The sequence below is a fragment of the Bidens hawaiensis genome, unplaced genomic scaffold (genome assembly GCF_021521415.1).
Source record: "Bidens hawaiensis isolate Kalapana, Puna unplaced genomic scaffold, B.hawaiensis_p1.1 tig00006387_1, whole genome shotgun sequence".
NCBI lineage: Eukaryota > Viridiplantae > Streptophyta > Magnoliopsida > Asterales > Asteraceae > Bidens > Bidens hawaiensis.
The window spans coordinates 798,528-818,671 of NW_027491429.1; the positions used below are offsets into that span (position 1 = coordinate 798,528).

Consider the following 20,144-nt stretch of genomic DNA (forward strand, 5'->3'; position numbering starts at 1 on the left):
ATACACTACCATACAATACCTTGTTACATACATACGTACTTAACCTCATAACTTTCTTTCATACACACATAAGTACTCATACCTTCATTCTTACTTACATACTTTCTTTCTTACTTACATACTTTCTTTCTTACTTACATACTTTCTTTACATTCATAATCATACGTTTTAAAGAGCCTTTCGCCCTATAACCTCACAGATATTATAAGGGTCTGGTCCCTAACATCACATATATTATAAGGGTCTGGTCCCTAACATCACAGATATTATAAGGGTCTGGTCCCTATCATCACAGATATTATGAGGGTCTGGTCCCTAACATCACAGATATTATTAGGGTCTGGTCCCTAACATCACAGATATTATTAGGGTCTGGTCCCATGTTTTCGAATATTAGTAGGGTTCGATTCCCTCTTCGTTACCATACAACCATACATCATACCTCGAGTATTATTAGGGCTCGGTACCCCTTTCGTAACCATACAACCATACAACCGTCATTTCCTTCTTTTATTAACTTTCTTACGTTCATACACATAAACATACATATCATACTTGCCATATTTATAACGTTACAACCTGACAGTACGTGCAATATCCGAAGATCGTTCACGAACCATCAAGCAATCATTCATACATATCACATATATCACCTATGGCATACACTTATCACTTTGGATAAATGTATTAACAACACATCAAGTATGCACACAGCCCCGAAAACATAACAAGGAATGGGGCTAGAAACTCACCTGGATCCTGTTACGCTCGCCGTTGATCGTAATTCCTTTCTTTAACTGGGCTCGGCTAACTGTATAATATTTACACATATCAATTAACTACTGCTACTCGTTTGTATTTCTATCTATATATGACCCACAACGAACGGGGGTCCGGGGGCAGCGCCCCTGGCAGCGGGGTTCTAGGGGCGGCAGCCCCTAGCGGGGTCCAAGGGGCAGAGCCCCTGGCTGGGGTTAAGCTGCCAGGTCAGCTTGGAAAAATTTTATTTTCGATAACTGCCTTAACACATTTTCCATTAGGTTTTTAATTTATTTTATAGACGAACTTCGCTTCAGGCGAAGTTAAACCTTAGGCGAACTTGGAAACAGCTTGGTTCTGGCTTGATTCGATCGAATAGGAACACGTTCGGTCGAATACAACACGTTCGATCGAATAGGAACACGTTCGATCAAACAGGAACACGTTCGATCGAATAGGAACACGTTCGATCGAATACAACACTCATTCGATCGAATACAAAACTCATTCGATCGAATGAGTTGGAGACCATTCGGTTGCTTCCCTATTCGGTCGACTGGACTTGTTCGATCTACGCATTCGATCGAATGGACTGATTCGATCGACTGGTTCGATCGAATGAGTCTGATTCGACTCCTTCAAGCTGGGCGACGGAGAAACCCACGGGTTTTCCAGATTTTCCAGATTTTTGACCCAAAATCGAAGTTTTTGACATGGAAATGCTCGGGATTGAAAGGGCTATCGATTCCTAGTACTTTTAAACACAAAAGCTTGCATTTTGACACCAAAACAAGGCGGTTTTTGACCCGAAAACTCAAGTTACGAAAATGGGAGTTTTTGCTCGATTTGAGGTCGAAAATGGTTATGAAAACGGATGATTTTCGAGAGGGACTTACCAAAAACGATTAGGAACAAGATTGTGGACTCGGATTTGTGATTTGAGAACTTTCTCTCTCTAGCTTCTCTCTCTAGAAATGAGAGTGTTTGGGTGGGTGTAAGTGAAGGAAGATGGTGAAAAATGGTGGAAGTGTCAAGAACTTTCGTTTATATACTACGGGTTTGGTTAGGCTCGGGTTGGCTTCCTACGGGTCGAGACAGGCCGAGTTCATAAAATAACTAAGCCCAAGACCCGTTCCTTACTCGACATTAAATAACTAAAACGTGAATTTACTAAACATAACTTTCTTTTATTTATCAATATAAAAATTTTAGGATGTTACAGTACCTCCTTGTGACCACCCTCCGGCGTGAGAATTAGACTAGATTGCTCTTGAATATAAGTGTATATTAAGAGATTGCTAGAGCAGATATCAGGTATAAGATATGAGATAAGATAAGATAAGATGAGATGATCATACCATTTGGGGTATTTATAGCCGAAGGTAGGTTTCCAAGAAGGTGTAGCCGGCTGAATAGTATTCATGTTCTACCAACTGTGGCATACGCACGTGCCATGCTGGTAGTTGGTGGGTAGGCAGCGGCTGACAGTGACCAGGCCTGCTGTGCACTATTCTTTTTCCACCAACTACAGGCTATGCACGTGGTATGACAGGAGTTGGTGAGTAGGCAGCGGCTAATAGTGATACAGTACAAGAGCATGCTGCTCGCCATACTGTTGTCAATGAGCTGTCGTATCTCTGGTCAGATCTTTTGCCCATACCTCGTCAGGTACAGTACAAAAGATCCTCCAGTATCGTACGGACTGGCTCATTTGGGCGGGAGTATTCCCCCTCCCGCCTTTGTGCGGGATTGTTCCCGGCTTTGCTCATTCCTTCAGGTGACTACTGAATTATTTTGAGAGCTAAGTGCCTTGTGCGTGTAGCCTTGCTGCGCGGGTGGCCTTCCCTGATGGCTTGTATCCGCAGCTGCGGGAACAGGCGGAGCACTTCACCATTGGGAGGCATTTCCTGCGGGAACAGCTTGCGTACTGCGCGTAAGGACGTCACGTCTCTGAGCATGGTGGGTCCTGCGGATCTAGTTGGTTTCTGCGCAGACGTCTCTCTTCAAGGTGAGACCTGCGGGTCCAACTGGGCTCTGCTGGGACCTACCTCTTCACCACGTAATTGCAACTTCAAGAACACTCAATTACTGATGATTTGCTTCTTCATTCGCTTGCTGATTTGGTTGGTGTTGTTTTGCCAGTGATGGCGAGTGATGTTTTACATGATGATGAGGAGATGTAAGTTATTTTGTTCTTATTTTTTTAATAAAATTATTATTATTATTCATTTATTTTTTGTTCTTAATTGATTTGGCTATTGAGTTGTTTTTCAACGGCTTGTTTATTATTATTATTATTATTATTATTATTATTATTATTTTGTTCTTAATTGATTCGGCTAGTGAGTTGTTTTTCAGGCTCGGGTTCGGCTTGTTTATTATTATTATTATTTTGTTCTTAATTGATTCGGCTAGTGAGTTGTTTTTCAAGCTCGGGTTCGGCTTGTTTATTATTATTATTATTATTATTATTATTATTATGTTTTGAATAATTTGTATATGTTTTTAATTATTTTTGTATTGTATGGGAAATGAGAATAAGCTCGGCTTGAGCTCGTGTGTAGTTAGAACTTAGAAGAACTTAAAGTTACACTAGGCTCGTTTAAATTAGGCTCGTTATTGTTCTAAGAGCTTAAATGATATAACGGGTGTAAATGAGTCGAGCTGTTTGCGAGTTACTCGGGCTCGGATCGATAAAAAGCTCGAAACAAGTCGAGGTTTTTCGAGCCCGAGCCCGAGCCTCAAATAAAGCTCGTATAGTTATGTTTGAGAGTTACTCGGGCTCGGATCGATAAAAATCTCGAAACAAGTCGAGGTTTTTCGAGCCCGAGCTCGAGCCTAAAAAAAAAGCTCGTATTGTTATGTTTGCGAGTTACTCGGGCTCGGATCAATAAAAAGCTCGAAACAAGTTGAGGTTTTCCAGCCCGAGCTGAGCCCGAGCCCGAGCCTCAAATAAAGATCGTTTAGTTATCGAGCTGGAGCTTGAGTCTTGTGTGGGAAGCTCGTTTAGGTTTGTCGAGCCTTAACGAGCCTCGAGTATTTTTAAGTTCACCACCTTTTGGACTTCTATGTATTAAGTTTACATTTCACAACGGAGCTTGAACCGAGATTTGGCTCGTTTAAGGTTCTAAACGAGCTCGAGCTGAGCTTTGGCTCGTTTAAGGTTTTTCTCAAAATAAATTAAAGTAACAAAAAAATATATATACCAATTAATTAATAAATAATAAACAAGCCGAGCCGAGCCCAAGCCTGAAAAAACAATTCTTGAACTGAGCTTGAGCTTTAGAAAAAGAGCTCCAAACGAGCCGAACTCAAGATCGAGCCTTTGTATGTTAAAACGAGCTGAGCTCGGGCTCGGCTCGGCTTGTTTACACCCCTAACGATCTTCCCCTACAAGGCTCGAACTTGGGCTCGATAACTAAACGGGCTTTATTTGAGGCTCGGACTCGAAAAAATTCGGCTCGTTTTGAGCTCTCTTTTCATCCGAGCTCAAGTAACTTGCAAGTGGCTCGGCTCGTTTGCACCTCTAGTATTTGCTAATTGAATGTTGTATTATGTCTTGTTGCAGAGCTTCACAGGCTTTGAAGTGTATGGGGTTCATGATTTACCATCCATCCATTGTTACTGGTATCTCAGGTACATTGATTATTAGTAAATTAGCCTTAGTAAGTATATTAATTGCATTGTCTGTTATAATGTATTTAATTTGATTATTTAATCTCAGGAGATGATGCTGATATGGTCCTAAGTTCTTTGCAGAAGGTCATTTTGTCAACTCGAATTAAGGTTAAAATTTGCATCGGCTCGAATATTTTTAATTTATTTTACATATAATTATATATGAACAGATATATAGATATATAGAAAAAACACATAAATATAAGCTTTCAATTATTTTTACGGTTTTACCTCTTAAATTTTTTCATATTCCGTCAAATATTATAGTTTTATTTGTTCGATTCAAGTTTTTAGAATACTAGAAGTTTGTTTACATGATCATTATATCTCACTTCAAACTTATTTTTAATAAAATTTTACAATATATTACACGTTTGTCTAAAAACTACTAATTTATTTAAAAAATATATTATTTACAACCTTCAAATTTGTTTCTTATTGAAACTTTTAAAGTGAAAAAGAAATAAATAATGCTCGAAATCGCTCAATTAAATTCATGTGTTCGTATGTACTGACTTTTATCTTTAATTACAGTCTGTATGTAATTTAGGCGTATGGTGCATATCGGTCCAACAATTAAATCCGTTGTTCTTAAACACACATATCGAATCCTTAGTGCGCGCAATAGTTCATGCTCTTGATAATCCTTCTGGATCTCTATCAACAACTTTCGAGGCGATGCAGGTATTATGACGACACGGTAGTCAAACGTGGTCAACTTTTGTGACTTATTAATATTATTATGGTTATTGGTGCAGGCTGTGATGAAGTTGGAAACTCAAGTGAATGAAAAGATGAGAGAGACGTCCAGTTTATGGGCCCCACCGATATACAGAAGACTCGTTAGTGCAGATAAACGCGAGAGAGATATGTCGGAAAGATGTTTACAAAAAATTAAATCTTTATTATGCCCCCCTCCAGAAGCTCTCTCAAAGGTATATATAAAGATGGGTCAAAAATTAAAAAAAAAATAAAAAAAAAAATGAATAAGAAAATCATAACTCAAAATTTAATAAAAAATGAAAAAGATAAAAACACAAAAATGTTTCCACCGTCTTTCTCGGTCTCTAAAAAAAACAAAAAAAAAACAATAGTAAGTTAAAAAAGTCGTGTTTTTTTGTTTATCATTATGTTTTGTGTTTATTTTCGTCAATGATTGTGTCTTTTTTCCTTGACATTGTGTCTTTTTTTCTTTATATTGTGTTATATTACTCAACATTGTGCTATATTTTGTTCGGCATTGTGTTATATTTTGCGATCTATTGTCTTCTTTTAGTTATAATTGTGTCTTTTGTTCATTTTCGTCATTGTATATTTTCGTCAATTTTTTTGTAATTTTTTTTTGAACGGGAATGATGGCAGAAACATTTTAGTTTTAATTCTTTTTTTCATTTTTTATTTATAATTTGAGTTATGATTTTTTATTATTTTTTTTGAATTTATTTTTAAGTGATTTTTTGTGTGGTCACAAATCCTTCTCACTTCTCATTTATGTCTCCCACTGTATTTTAACTTTACCCATATAAAGATTATTAATTATGGATTTTGATTATGTTTAAACAGGTAGTTATTGTGGATGTTAAGAGAAAACTAATGCCTGCAATGGAAGAACTGTTGAAACAAGGTATGAAATTCAAGCGATGCAAGCGTGGGGATGGTATACTCGCTTAATAGGATCGTTTGCTATTAAAAATAGGCAGTTAATTAATCAGCTGTTAAAAATTCCTGAGCAGACATTTCCTGACAGTGACCCGCAAGTCAAAATTGCTTCACAGGTAATTTTCTTTATAGGTCGGGTCGGGTCGGGTCGGGTCGGATCAAAACCTGTTTAGTTAGGTTGATTCATTTTCTTTTTTTTTTATTTATTTGAATTTTATACGTAAAAAAAAGCTCACTCGAGATTGCCTCGTGCTGTAAATGAGCCGGCTCGGTCTCAATATGTGTAAATATATTTTTGAAAATAAACAAGTTGGCTTGAGCTCAACATGTCGGCTCGTTAAGATAAGCTAGCCGAGCCCGTGTCTCGTTTACACCTATTACAATAGTAATAATATATATATGTATATAGGATTATGATCATGTGAGAACCATTTTGAAATTAAGAACTTTGAGAACCATTTTGAACCATAAAAAACCCAAAAATAAAAAAAAAATCATAAAACAAAAAAAAACGCAAAAATGAAAAAAGTAAAAAAACCAAAATTCTTATTTATCATCCTGGTTTCATAAAAAAAAGTCTCAGTTTAGCTAAATTATACATATATGTATAATATGTGCATACATGTTTTTTTATTATACACATATGTACAATTTAAGGTTAATGATAATGTACGTATGTGTACATTACGTAACTAGAGATTAAATGAAATTACACACATGTGTATAATATGAAGTTTTTTTTTGTTTTTTTTTATTTTATGAAACCGGAATGAAATATAAGAATTTTGGTGTTTTTACTTTTTTAAAATTTTTGTTTTTTTTGCTTTTACTTTTTAAAATTTTTTGTTCTCTTAGGATCCTTACCCTATGTGTGTGTGTATTTGAATAATGTGATTTAGAAACTTATATCTTATAACAATTTTCTTGCAGGTTGCGTGGGAAGCTTTAATCGATGCTCTGATTATTCTACCACCACAAGACTCCACAAAAGAAGCTGCAACACAGCAAACATACGAAGATAACAACAATAACATCTTTGAAACTAACCGATTAAGCAAGAGCATTAAACTCATAAACGCCCTGCTTGCGGTGCGCGCATATAATGTATATATGTGTGAACCCTTAGGTGGGCAAAAGTAAAATTGCACTAATTTTGACGTTATTTTACTAATCTCGTGAAAATAACGTTAAAAGTGGCGGAAGGTTAATCAGGCATCATGTGGTGGCGTTGATAGCCGAAAGACAAGGGCACATGCACCGATCAGCCGGTGTCCCGATGATTGAGTGCTATGTGCCTTATGTCCAAGGCTTGATGCAAAACTACTATCGAGCCGGGGGTCTCACCGGAAGCAGCCTCTCTATCCCTATGGGATAGAGATAAGGCTGTCTACATCTTACCCTCCTCAGACCCTACCATAGCATTGCTATTGGTGGGATATACTGAGTACGATGATGATGATGATGATGATGATGATGATGATTAAACTCATAATGACACCACTAATCGGAACCATGTCAACCAAATGTGACTCATCAGTCCACTTATCCTGCTTAAACACTTGGACTTATTTACTACAAAAACTCGACACACACGTTAACCACCCTTTTGTCAACAAAACTGTTCTTGAACCGATGCTCGAAGCGGTCTTTCGAGCGGGACCCGATTGTAAAAACATCTGGTCGTGGAATTTCTGTTTGGATATTATTGATGGATACGCGTTAGCCAAAAACATAGACGATCCAAAGCATTATTCTATCAAGTGGATGCCTTGGAGTTTAGACCAGTTTGACTTTTTTGTCAAGATGGTTGACCTTTTTGTTAGTCACGGTGAGGTCGCGCGTGATGCTGCTTTAAGAATATTTCGTTCTTCGCTAAAAAGTGTTCAAGTTATTCTATCGAGATCAAGTGTTCCTTTTAGTGAGGTTATGTTATGTATTAGTTCTATTATTAACTTTCTAAAGAAGATATCAGAAAGTGGTATCGGTCAAACTGTTGACTTTATCGAGATCGCTACCAAGGAATTACAACCGACGGATCTCCGTTATACAAGATGAAGCTTGACATTACATATTCTGAAAACATGAATGAAATTAACGATGACGATAATATGGTTTCGCCGGTGGTGTATTTTATAATATTATATTTCCATGACTTAATAAAGTCAACCGACAGGTCAAAATTGTCAAAGTTTGTGACTTTTCTGCTGCAAGATTATGATATCTATGATATACTTCACACGTTTACGTGTTTATTGCATAAATTCTTGATACCCAACTGCTTAAGTTACTGGATTGTTATAGCAAACTGCTTGAAAGACTACGTAGACGGTAAATCAGAGGTTGATGAGAATCGGGATCTTGAAGTCGCTCGGTTTTTGGCTTACCCTTTTGTCGTTTTCTCATCGGGATCACAAAAGACTCGTGATTTTGTGCAAATTGTTCAGCCGTGGAAGTCAGTTTACGCATCTACGAAATGCTGTGAAAGTTTATTTCCAGTTTTCTATCGGTTTCTTGAAGATTATTCCAAGATTGACGCTACAGAAAACGATAAGCGATACGAATTTCTAACCTTTTGTGGAGATGCCATAATATGTGTTCTTGAACATATTCTTAAATCATCAGATGATGTCGGTGGTCATAAAAGACTCCATTGCACCAAAAACAGTCTGCAGTGTGCTGCCAGGTCAGCAGATTACATTTTTAAAAAATCTTTATATAACAATTTATTTTATATGTTACAAATAATTTGATGCTTTTGTTTTTTTCTTCTGGTGAAACTTTGCAGGTATTTAAGTGTATCATACGCAGAAGCAAAATCAAATCCGCAGATTCTTGATGCAACTTCCAGGTTGGTATATAAGAATATAATGGAACATATAGCTAATGGTGTAAACGAGCCAAGCCGCTCGTGAGCTACTCAAGACTGGCTCGTTAAAAACTCGAATCGAGCCGAGCTTACACGAGCCTGAGCCTAAAAATAAGCTCGTTTAATAAATAAGCTCGAGCCAGGACTTCACTTATTGAGCTCGAGTAGGCTTGCAAGTCGCCAAGTCTAAACGAGTCTTGTATTTATATAATTTTTATTTAGTATATTATATACTCATGTTATGATAAAAAGTACCTAAATAATATATACTCTGTTACATATAAAACTTATAGTTGTAAATATATAGAAAATTATTTATAGATACATGTAAATAAATCAATAAAATAAATAATAAATACTAAATGAGCCGAGCACACCTGAGCCCAAAAAGTTACACACGAGCCAAGCTTGAGTTTTAGAAACAGAGCTCGAAACAACCCGAGCTTGTACTCAACTCGGCTCGTTTACGCCCTTATATATAGTTGTGATTTTTATACGACTATAAAATGTTTTCAGCGTCTTTGCCACCTTGTCACGCATTGTGGAATCTTTTCACTTTGAAGAGGATATTGTTCCATTTGTTGAGGTTTGAATTTCTTCTTCAAAATCTCTATCATGTATATATATATATGTGCGCGCGCGCGCGTGTATTATGCATGTATATGTGCGTATCAGCGTATGTACTTATGAATGGTTGGCCTGCGTTTTTCTTTTATTTATTTATTTATTTATTTTTATTATTCAGATTATATCAAACCCGTTGTTTCAATGGCTGTCGGATTCTGAACTACAACACGAGAACACAATCTATCAACTCCATCGTTTATGGATCACTACACTCAAAAGTACGCAAACTAGTTGGCCACCGATAAGCTTCAACTCAACGTTTCTTAAACTCCAAGCAACGCTAGATCACTCAAACCCGTCAATCTCTAACCCCACCGTCGCCTTTTGGAACGCAACATACGGTCAACAAGTCAAACTAGACTACCCTCAAAACTTACTTCCGGTATTGGACAAACTTTCAAGAAACGGTAAAATAAATTTATGTAAAAAAAGATACTCGACGACAGATGCTACGGGTACGGGTACGGGTACTGGTACGGTCAGTCCTCTAAACAAACACAAAGTCACCACAGCGTTAAACCGTTGCGTGAAACATGTGAAACGAGTGGAGTTAATGGATGATCGTGTGAATGGGTCGGGTAAGAGGAAACGGTTGGAGTTAACCGAGCATCAGAAGGAAGTGAGACGGGCCCAACAAGGTAGGTCGAAGGATTGTGAAGGACGTGGGCCCGGGGTGAGGACATACACGAGCGCAGACTTTTCGCAAGAGACTCAAGATGAGTCACAAGAAGAGAGTCAAGATGTGAGAAATGTGGAGTCTATTTTGGATATGTTGAAAAAAGGTGGTAAAACATTTTAAGTTGTGCATTTATGAATTAAGTGTTATTGTAAACATGTAATCTTTTTAATAGCAAGTTATGAAGTTGGCAATGGGCGGTAGGGGTGTTCATGGTCCGATTTAGTCACTTTTGACGAAAGTTTTGTGCCGAATTGCTAACTATGATTTTGGGAAACGACAAATCGAATTGGTCGTGTCAGGTGGGCAGTTCGCTTTGTCAGGCCTGTTGTTATAATATCTCATTTATTTGTGAAATCCTTTCATCATCAAACAATAATTTTCGTGTCATGGGCCTCACCAAACCCGAATAACACTTAGACGGGTTATAATATCTCATTTATTTGTGAAACTTTTACATCATAAAACCTAAATATTCTCGGTCATCGGTCTATCCTCCCATTCACAGTTAACTTTTGATTACCGCCCCCTTTTTTCGTTGGATTTCTCTTGAATCGCCGAATGAACACCGGTTAATCGACCACCGGTTTAGATTTGGTCGCCGCTTTCCTCATCTTTTAGACTTTTATTTATGAAACCCTATCTAGGTCAATCCGTTTTCATCTTCATCGCCTTGGTTTAAAAAGCGCGCCTGAGGCGAGCCGAGGCGAGAGGCGACCTAAGGCGAGAGCTTCATCGCTTTTGCCTACTCAAGGCGAGCAATGTTCAAAAGACGAGAGTGAGGCACTATTTTTAGGCAAAAAGCGGCCTGAGGCAAAGCTGAGGCGAGCCCGAAGCGAGCGCCTTTCGTATAGATGTCGTTTTTATGCATCAAAATGTTGTAAAACATGTTTTTTAGGTTGTACATGTAGATAATTTATATATTGAATCATATATAACACCTATTTATTGCTACATTTAGAGTTGGGATGCTAAAAACATAAGATATATATTTAAAAAATATATATAAAAACCTCACGCCTCATATACGAAAAGCTTTCGCTTTTTGCGCTTTTTGCTTCGCGCTTCGGTTTTAGACCTCATCGCTTTTGTTCGCCTCTCGCTTTTTAAAACCAAGTTCATCGCTCATACCACCACCATCACGCCAACCTTGATTCCAGGTCCGGAAAGGTTGTTACCGGTGGCAGATTACTAACATATTATGATATCTTCAATTTATAAAAGCATGCCTGATTTGGTTTGATCTTAATGCTCTGTGATACAAACATGGGTTAAATGTTTGTTCATATAAAATTTAAATGAACAATACAAGAACATAAACAAACATATATCGACAAATGTAAAGGAACATAAATGAATATAAATAATAAAAAACTTAAACGAACATAATTGAACAAATGTAAAACATTATATGGATGATTTCATCCAAAAGTGAACATAGAGGGACATGATCGAACATAAATGGGTCCAAGTATATTACAAAATTTCTTATAATAAAGTATATATAAAATTCAAGACAACATGTTCACAATATTAGAAATGACAAATGTAAAAAAATACCGTAATGCAGGTACAAAAAGCTATGTATATATAAACTTGAGAATACTATAATGCGTAGAGGTGGCAATGTGAGTGGGTTGGGTTGGGTTTGGGTGATGGGTTAGAATGAGTATGGTATAGGATGGGTATGGGTAAAACTAACCCATCTTGACCCAATTTAATAAAAAATATTTCAATGATTTTGTTCGGTTTTTGTTATCTATTCGGTTTCAATGATTTCGGTTTTGATTTCTCGGTTTCTGTTCAGTTTCGTGAGTTTTGTTTAAAATAAAATTGAATGGAGCTTGTTTTAGTCCATTCTAACCCGTGAAAAAACCCATTATAACCCATAACCAAAAGTCACTAGCATTTCCCCAACCATCTTGACATCATTGGAAAATTCTTTTGAACCATACTAACTCATTTCAATTTTAAAAGTTATCCATATTGACCTAAAACAACTCATTTGGGTTTGTTTTGCCACCCCTAGTAATGCGGGTACAAAAAGATAGGTATATATAAACTTGAGAATAAAGATAAGAATGTATACATGTATGACACCCTTAAGTTTCTTGTGCTTACAAATGTGAGCATACTTTTAATCATTTTTTCACAATTCATCTATTTTCATCTTTTATGTGCTTTCTTTCCAATTCTCATCTCATTTTCCAAACATATGTTTTTGCGTTAGTCTCTTCTTGTCACTCTAGTTTTGATACTATTTTCTTATTAATAATGTTCACACACGTTGTAACATCCTGAATATTATAATGATAAATAAAGAAATTTACGTTTAGTGATTTCGCATTATTAATTAAGTAATATCGAGTAAAAAACGGATCATGGACTTAGATTAATTAAGGTGGGTTAAATGGGAATAGGCCTTAGGTCCATGGGCTTTAAGGGATATAAATATCCCCTAAACCAACCTGAAACCCTAAACCCTCTTTCATTTCCATCTTATTCTCTACACACTCAAAACACACACAAACCCTACACCACCATAAACCTTACGGCCGAGAGGGAAGAGGGAAAACGAGATCGAGCGAACATCCGTTTGTGGTAGATCTTTGCTATACGAGCCATACACGAAGATCTGGAGTCCATAAGCAAGCTAACCGAGACCGAAAGGTAAGCCGTTTTACTTTAAAGTTTACGTTTTTAGTAACGTTTAACCTTGAAACTTAGAACGGGTATAGATCGGATACAAATGAAAAGTAAAGTTGCGAACTTGATGCTAAAACGAACTCGTTAGACCTGCAAACATGTGTGGCTCGTGTAAAATGAACCCTAGATCTAGTAGTAAACGTTTAAGCCTTAAAGATTCATGCTTTATGCTATTACGTGTTAAGTTTTATCCAAAAATGAACATAATAATGTTTACGGGTTTGGTTAAACTCGCATTCAAGGCTTTCGTGATGAAACGATGATGATTATGGGGTTTGGGGACGAACAGTAGGCCGCAGCTGGATAACTTCGCCTAAGGCTAAGTTCGCTGTCAAGGTTAACTTCGCCTAAGGCCAAGTTCACCAAGCCTAACTTCGCCTGGCTTAAAGTTCGCCATCAGCTAAGTTCGCCCTATATGTTCGCTTCCTAGTTAACTTCGCTGGATACATAAGTTCGCTGGTTATATAAGTACGCTGCTATATAACTTCGCCCAAAGCTAAGTTCGCTTAAGGTTTAACTTCGCCTAAAGTTAAGTTCGCTTAGAAAATAAATTAAAAACCTAATGGAAAATGTGTTAAGACAGCTCGACCCCAGCCAGGGGCTCTGCCCCTTGGACCCTGCTAGGGGCTGCCGCCCCTAGAACCCCGCTACCAGGGGCGCTGCCCCCGGACCCCCGTTCGTTGTGGGTTATAACTGAACTAGAAACACAATATAGATAGCGATAGATGATTGATACGTGTATATTATACAGTTAGCCGTGCCCAGCTCAAGAAGGGAATAACGATTAACGGAGAGCGTAACAGGATTTAGGTGAGTTTCTACCCCCATTTATGTGTTATGTTTTCGGGGCTGTGTGCATACTCAATATGTTTGTTAATACGGTTATCCTAAGAGATAAGTGTATGCCTTATGTGAATAATGTGAAATGTATGAATGATTGCTTGATGGTACGTGAACGATCTTCGGATATTGCACGTATTGTCAGGTTGTAACGCTATGTATAAGGTAAGTATGATATGTATGCTTATGTGTATGAACGTGATAAAGTTAATAAAAGAAGGAAAGGATGGTTGTATGGTTACGAAAAGGGTACCGAGCCCTAATAATACTCGAGGTATGATGTATGGTTGTATGGTAACGAAGAGGGAATCGAACCCTACTAATATTCGAGAACTTAGGAACCGAACCCTACTAATATTCGAGGAAAGAGGGTACCGAGCCCTAATAATACTCGAGGAAGGAAGGTACCGAGCCCTAATAATACTCGAGGAAGGAGGGTACCGAGCCCTAATAATACTCGATGAATGTAGGGCGTAATGCTCTTTATAACGTAAGATATGAAAGCAAGTTAGTACAAAAGAAAGTATGAAAGTATGAATGAAAGAATATAAGTTTGTGTGTATTGTATAATGTATGATTAACTAGAACTCACTCAGCGTAGCTGACTTTTAGTATGCACGCAGGTGAGTAGGATGAGGCAGCTCGCTTGAGGGGACACGTGGCGTTGAATAAGAGTCTGGCATCGGAAGGCTCAGGGCGTGTTATGTTTTAATTACTTAGTTTTCGAAAGACAAGTTGGTTGTTTAAGACAAGTTTTGAATTGCTATGAAATGTTTTATTAAAGTTTTTATATTCCGCGAATGTTTTTAATTAACTCTGATATTAGAACTGCGTTTATGAGTAAATCCAACACGAAGGTAGGGCTACCGGTAACGGGGCCTTACACACGTACATTCATTAAAACTCATAGACTTGTGGTCGGAGCAACTTCAACGTGAAGATGAAGAAGAGGAGGATGAAAATGTGGATTTAACTGCACAACAAAATTTCCAGTGTCATTGTATCTTATGTGACAAAAAAATTGAATGGCTTCATAGATATTACTATAATGTAGCCAAGGTAATCATTTCTTCCATAAGTTTTGTGCGGAGCTTCCAGAAACATTGGAAGATATTTGTCACGTTGGTCATTCCATGTGCCTCTTCGATGACACTTTCGTCAAGTCAGAAGGGGGTTTTATGTTATGGCAGTGTGGTATTTGTAGCTATCGTTTTTTGAAAAGTTTTCATTATTGTTGTTATCAATGCAATTTTCACGTTGATGCAATTTGTGTTACAAAAAGGCTAAGAACAAATATCATCCATCATCCTAGCCACAAACACCCGTTACTTTGCATAACCAAACAAATTTTATGCGAATGCGATGCATGTGGAAAGGAACATAAAGGGATCTTTTATCATTGTCCCATATGTGCCAACTCTTTCATATATAGTGATTGTGCTTTCCTACCGAAGCAATTGCATATCCAACAAACGACAAATGAATCTTTCTCCCATATTCATCCACTCTCCCTGGCTTATTCTTTTCCAAAAGCAGATCAAAAATCTAAATTTTTTCCTCGATGTAGGGTATGTAGTATATACCCATCTAGATTGCGCGACATCAAGAAATGAGTCATTCATGTCCATTCTTACATCTCCAGGTACATAGCTAGATCTATATAACATGTTTAAAGGTTTCTCATTTATGATTGATTAATTAATGCATACTATTTTCATCAGGTACAGACAAAACCATTAAAAATTATGAAGACGCTCAATATCCTGATCTTCTTCATCTCCCCTTTCCTAATCCATCTTACGGCATACTGAAACACATGTTTTTTAAGGAAAATGAATGTAGTGTGTTAGAGGTCACTAAAGCACATATTAGTCACCAACATCCACTAATTCTTAAGGATGCACGGTGCACTGATATCACAAGACCTACCTCTTCAAGAATAAAACCAATATCCTACCATGACCCTATGAAAAAGATTGAACTTTTGTGCGATGGATGTTTGAAACCAATTACGACTAGGCCAATTTACACGTGTACCAATGAAGACGGGCATTGTAACTTTGTGCTTCATGAGTGGTGTACCCGGCTACCTACCGAACTAAAAGACCACCCTGGTCACCCACAACATACCCTAATTTTCCATTCAAAAATTCCGGGTAAGTTTTTCGGAATATTCTATTGCCATATTTGTCATTTACCTTGCAACGGATTTGCGTACTATTGTGAGGAATGCATGTATTGTATTGATGTTAATTGTGCCTTCTTACCTAAAGAAATCACTCATGCCTCTCATCCAAATCACCTACTTTCAAGAGTTCAAAACATATTTGGCTTTTACAATGCTTCTCATTGTAGAATGTGCGCGTATGTATTTTTGGAGAATGATTTTGCATTCGGTTGCCATGCATGTGATGATTTTTATCTACACACCAAGTGCGCTTTGTTAATACCCGAGACAACTACACACAAGTGTGACAAGCATCCTATGAAATTGAGATACTTTCCCGCTGAGAATCATAAGAGTGAATATTTTTGTGAAATTTGCGAGAAGGAATTTGATCCAAATAATCCATTCTATCATTGTGATGAGTGTATGCAATCTATGCATCCAGCTTGTGCACCGTCAATACTTCAGTATGAAACACATGCTCGTATCGTTACTGATACAGCCATTCATAGGTTTGTAAATGTGAAATTTGGGGGAACATATAACAATATTGGAGTGCATCCACACCCCCTTTCATTTCGTCAAGGGATTGCAGGCGATACAATATAATCTTTAAGTGTTTAAATTGTGAGTTTGTAATTAATTACCGTTGTTTGGCATGTAAGCTCGACGGATTAACATGTAAATGATTGATTGTTTTTCTATTATGTATTTACGCCCTGCTTGAGGTGCGCGCATATTATGTATATATGTGTAAACCCTCGGGTGGGCAAAAGTGAAATTGCACTAATTTTGACGTTATTTTACTAATCTCGTGAAAATAACGTTAAAAGTGGCGGAAGGTTAATCAGGCATCATGTGGTGGCGTTGATAGCCGAAAGACGAGGGTACATGCACCAATCAGCCGGTATCCCGATGATTGAGTGCTATGTGCTTTATGTCCAAGGCTTGATGCAAAACTACTATCGAGCAGGGGGTCTCACCGGAAGCAGCCTCTCTATCCCTATGGGGTAGAGGTAAGGCTGTCTAGAGGTGCACAAATCGGTTTTTTTTTGCCCGGAAAAAAACCGGTTCGGTTAATAACCGGACCGGTTAATAACCGGTTTTTGTATCTGAAAACCCTAACCGGTCTAACCGGTTAGGACCGGTTTAGAAACCGGTTAGAACCGGTTAATAAACCGGTTTTTTTATTAACCGGTTTTTTAATAACCGGTCTAACCGGTTAACCGTTTTTTTTTTTTTTTTTTTTTTTTTTTTGGGGGTTTAGGGTTTGGGGTTTAGGGTTTAGGGTTTAGTTTGGAAGACCGAAGCCATTCTTTGCTTTCGTTGTTAGGGTTCTTTGCTTGGAAGATTAAAAACACATAACTTTCATTTATAGCTTTTACATTAAAAATACAAACATTAAATCGTTATCGCATATTCGTAACTCAAAAATACAAACATTAAAGAATGCTTAGACACGATTACATTAACAACTTGCTGTTTCTTACTCATTATTTGCCTCCATGTTTGCTGTTTCTTTAACTAATTTTCTTCGCTACCCGATCCCGAGCTATTCCTTAGGTAATCGTCGTAGGCGGCTTCTTCATCGGTCATTGGTTGAGTGTGTCCTTGATTGACCTCGTCTTCATACAAGCCCGCCTCATAGTCCATTTCCCTCTCGAGTGAGCGTAGATGTTGTGCCCTATCTAAAGAGTCCAAGTAATCCTTGTAACAATTCGACATCTCTACAGCTGGTGGAGTGAGTCGAGTCCTCCTAATCGATATAACCCTGCCAGAAACAGAAAAAGCAGACTCCGAAGCTACCGTGGAAGCTTGGACCGTTAGTAAATCTTTGGCCATGGCGGCGAGGATCGGAAACTCATCCTCCTTACCTCTCCACCAAGCCAGCAAATCAAGACTTCTAAATTCATCCGGAGTCATGTGTTTCACAAAGTTGGTACCACCATACCTTCCAAGTTCACTGCTTGGGGTGTTTACCTTTTGACGTTTACCGGCGTCTTCCCAAATCATGTAGTACATCCCCATTTCAAGGTCGGTTTGGGATTGGGATTGGGCAACAGCTCTTAACGAGTCATGAATTTGGGAAGACGACCCGTATTTTGTAAGGTAAACATCATACATGTTTGACAAGGTGGTGTTGAAAGCATTCTTTAAAGTTTGGTTATAATAGGGGTTTTGATCGTCGTTTAACTCTAGCTCATCACAAATTTTTTCTATTAAAGCTTCAACACCACCAACATTGATGCAAGGGTTTAACGCAGCAGCACATGTCAAAACAGCGGGTAGTTCTTGAAAATATTTTCTAAATTTTTCTTTCATTTTTACACCCATATCAAAATAAGGTGCACCCCTACAATGAAGTTCACTCAACTTTGTACACATGACAGCAATTTTTGGTAAAGCAATGGGGCTTGTTGGATAGTAAACCCCGGATAAACTAGTTGTGCAAGATTTAAAAATTTGAAGGACCTCCGTAACGATCTCAATCAATAACCAGTTTCTAGGATCGTACGGTGCACATTTACCCCTACTTGACAAAATTTGATGAAACGCAATTAATGATTCTTTTTGTTGGATGGCTTTCTCAAACATATCACAAGTCGAGTTCCATCTTGTTGGACAATCCCAATTTGGCCCCAACCATTGACAATTAGCTTCTACACAAAATTTTTTGTATCTTGAAAATGTTGTATTGTTGCTAAAAACATCTCGTAACATTCTTTTAAAATTGTTTCTTTGCGTTTCGATCACGTTTAACCCATCTTGCACGGCCAAGTTGATAATATGTGCAATGCATCGGCTATGAAAAAACGCTCCATCACAAATAGGTTTATACTTTAATTTTAAATGGCCAACCGCGGCCGTATTGTTGGACGCGTTATCAAACGAAATTGAAAAGATTTTATGTTCAATCTTGTATTGTCGAATGACTTTATCCAAGATTTTAAAAATATTTCTACCCGTGTGCGGGTAATCAAACAATTGAAACGCAACGGTTCGTTTCATCATTTGCCACGACTCGGGGTCAACCCAATGAGCCGTCACACAAATGTATGAGTCGGGCGAACCATTAGGTACCGACCACACATCCGTTGTTAAGTTTACACCAGTTTGTAAGTTTGAAAAGTATGAAATTAGTTCGGATTTAGCGTTTTTCCATGCTTTAAGACAGTCTCTTCTAAGGGTCGAACGACTTACGTGTTGGTAGCGTGGTTGAACATACTTTTGCATCATCTCCGTGAATCGAGGGTTGTCGAAGTGGTTGAAAGGAAGTGTTTGTTGAATCACAAAGTTTGAAAACTGTTGACGTACCGCTTCAAGGTCGTACGTAAACACCGTTACTTGATTCGTCATCTCCGGCTGCGAACTACTTCCCGATTCGTCCTTCAAGGCCTTGTAAAAGGGCCTTTGTACATGCGCTTTTAAAGTGGAGTTTGCATCTTTGCCATAAAACTTCAAACAATGTTTGCATCGAGCTTTTTGGCTACCGTTAGACATTTCGCATAGGTCGAAATGTTGCCAAACATCTTGGTTTCGTTTCGTGGGGATGACCCGAACGACCGTTTCTCCCATGTTCGAGACACCCATGTTGACGGATGAAGCAGCACTTTGGGAGGCCATGATAATCGACTACGAAATAAGAGCGTATGGAGTGGTAATGTGGTATAATTGAGCGTGAGATAACAAAATAATCGCGTATGAAATAAACGTTTAGAGCGTTTGGAGTTGTATAATCGAGTGTGATCTAACCAATACCCAACCTAAACTATATATAGATGTTTGTGGGGGTAAAATGGTAAAAAAAAAAAACGGTCAAAAAAAAAAACCGGCTATATAGCCGTTATACAACGGAAAAAAACCGGTTTTTAACCGGTTAACCGGTTTATAAAAAAACCGGTTAACCGGTTTTTTTATAACCGGTTATTAAAAAAAACCGGTTTTTTTAATAACCGGTTATAAAACCGGTTTTGGCTCTAAAACGTGTAACCGATATACAAACCGGCGGTTTGTAAACCGGTCAAACCGGTTTTTAAAAAACCGGTTTTCTTAAAAACCGGTTTCCGGTTTAAACCGCCAAACCGGTTCCCGGACCGGTTTTTTTGACCACCTCTAAGGCTGTCTACATCTTACCCTCCTCAGACCCTAACATAGCTTTGCTATTG

The 20,144-nt window shown here is 37.9% G+C and overlaps 2 protein-coding genes across 2 annotated transcripts; both read left to right on the forward strand.

Moving 5' to 3' along the window:
* Window positions 1-2,838: 2,838 nt before the first annotated feature.
* On the forward strand, window positions 2,839-7,165 carry LOC143632282 (uncharacterized). Its single transcript, XM_077100840.1, has 7 exons — window positions 2,839-2,938; window positions 4,328-4,395; window positions 4,484-4,545; window positions 4,972-5,121; window positions 5,196-5,372; window positions 6,001-6,212; window positions 7,027-7,165. The coding sequence occupies exons 1-6, from the start codon at window positions 2,904-2,906 to the stop codon at window positions 6,106-6,108; spliced, it is 600 nt and encodes a 199-aa protein (XP_076956955.1). The 5' UTR covers window positions 2,839-2,903; the 3' UTR covers window positions 6,109-6,212; window positions 7,027-7,165.
* Window positions 7,166-7,581: 416 nt separating this feature from the next.
* LOC143632283 (uncharacterized) lies at window positions 7,582-10,459 on the forward strand. Its single transcript, XM_077100841.1, has 4 exons — window positions 7,582-8,779; window positions 8,882-8,944; window positions 9,479-9,548; window positions 9,708-10,459. The coding sequence occupies exons 1-4, from the start codon at window positions 8,148-8,150 to the stop codon at window positions 10,386-10,388; spliced, it is 1,446 nt and encodes a 481-aa protein (XP_076956956.1). The 5' UTR covers window positions 7,582-8,147; the 3' UTR covers window positions 10,389-10,459.
* The last annotated feature ends 9,685 nt before the right edge of the window (window positions 10,460-20,144 follow it).

Excerpts from the sequence above, each read along its gene's own strand:
- LOC143632282 (XM_077100840.1), top strand. The coding sequence starts at position 2,904 with ATGGCGAGTGATGTTTTACATGATGATGAGGAGAT. Across the intron at positions 4,546-4,971 it reads TTTTGTCAACTCGAATTAAG|TCTGTATGTAATTTAGGCGT; the intron begins GTTAAAATTTGC and ends CTTTAATTACAG. Across the intron at positions 5,122-5,195 it reads CAACTTTCGAGGCGATGCAG|GCTGTGATGAAGTTGGAAAC; the intron begins GTATTATGACGA and ends TTATTGGTGCAG.
- LOC143632283 (XM_077100841.1), top strand. The coding sequence starts at position 8,148 with ATGAAGCTTGACATTACATATTCTGAAAACATGAATGAAATTAACGAT. Across the intron at positions 8,945-9,478 it reads ATTCTTGATGCAACTTCCAG|CGTCTTTGCCACCTTGTCAC; the intron begins GTTGGTATATAA and ends AAATGTTTTCAG. Across the intron at positions 9,549-9,707 it reads ATATTGTTCCATTTGTTGAG|ATTATATCAAACCCGTTGTT; the intron begins GTTTGAATTTCT and ends TTTATTATTCAG.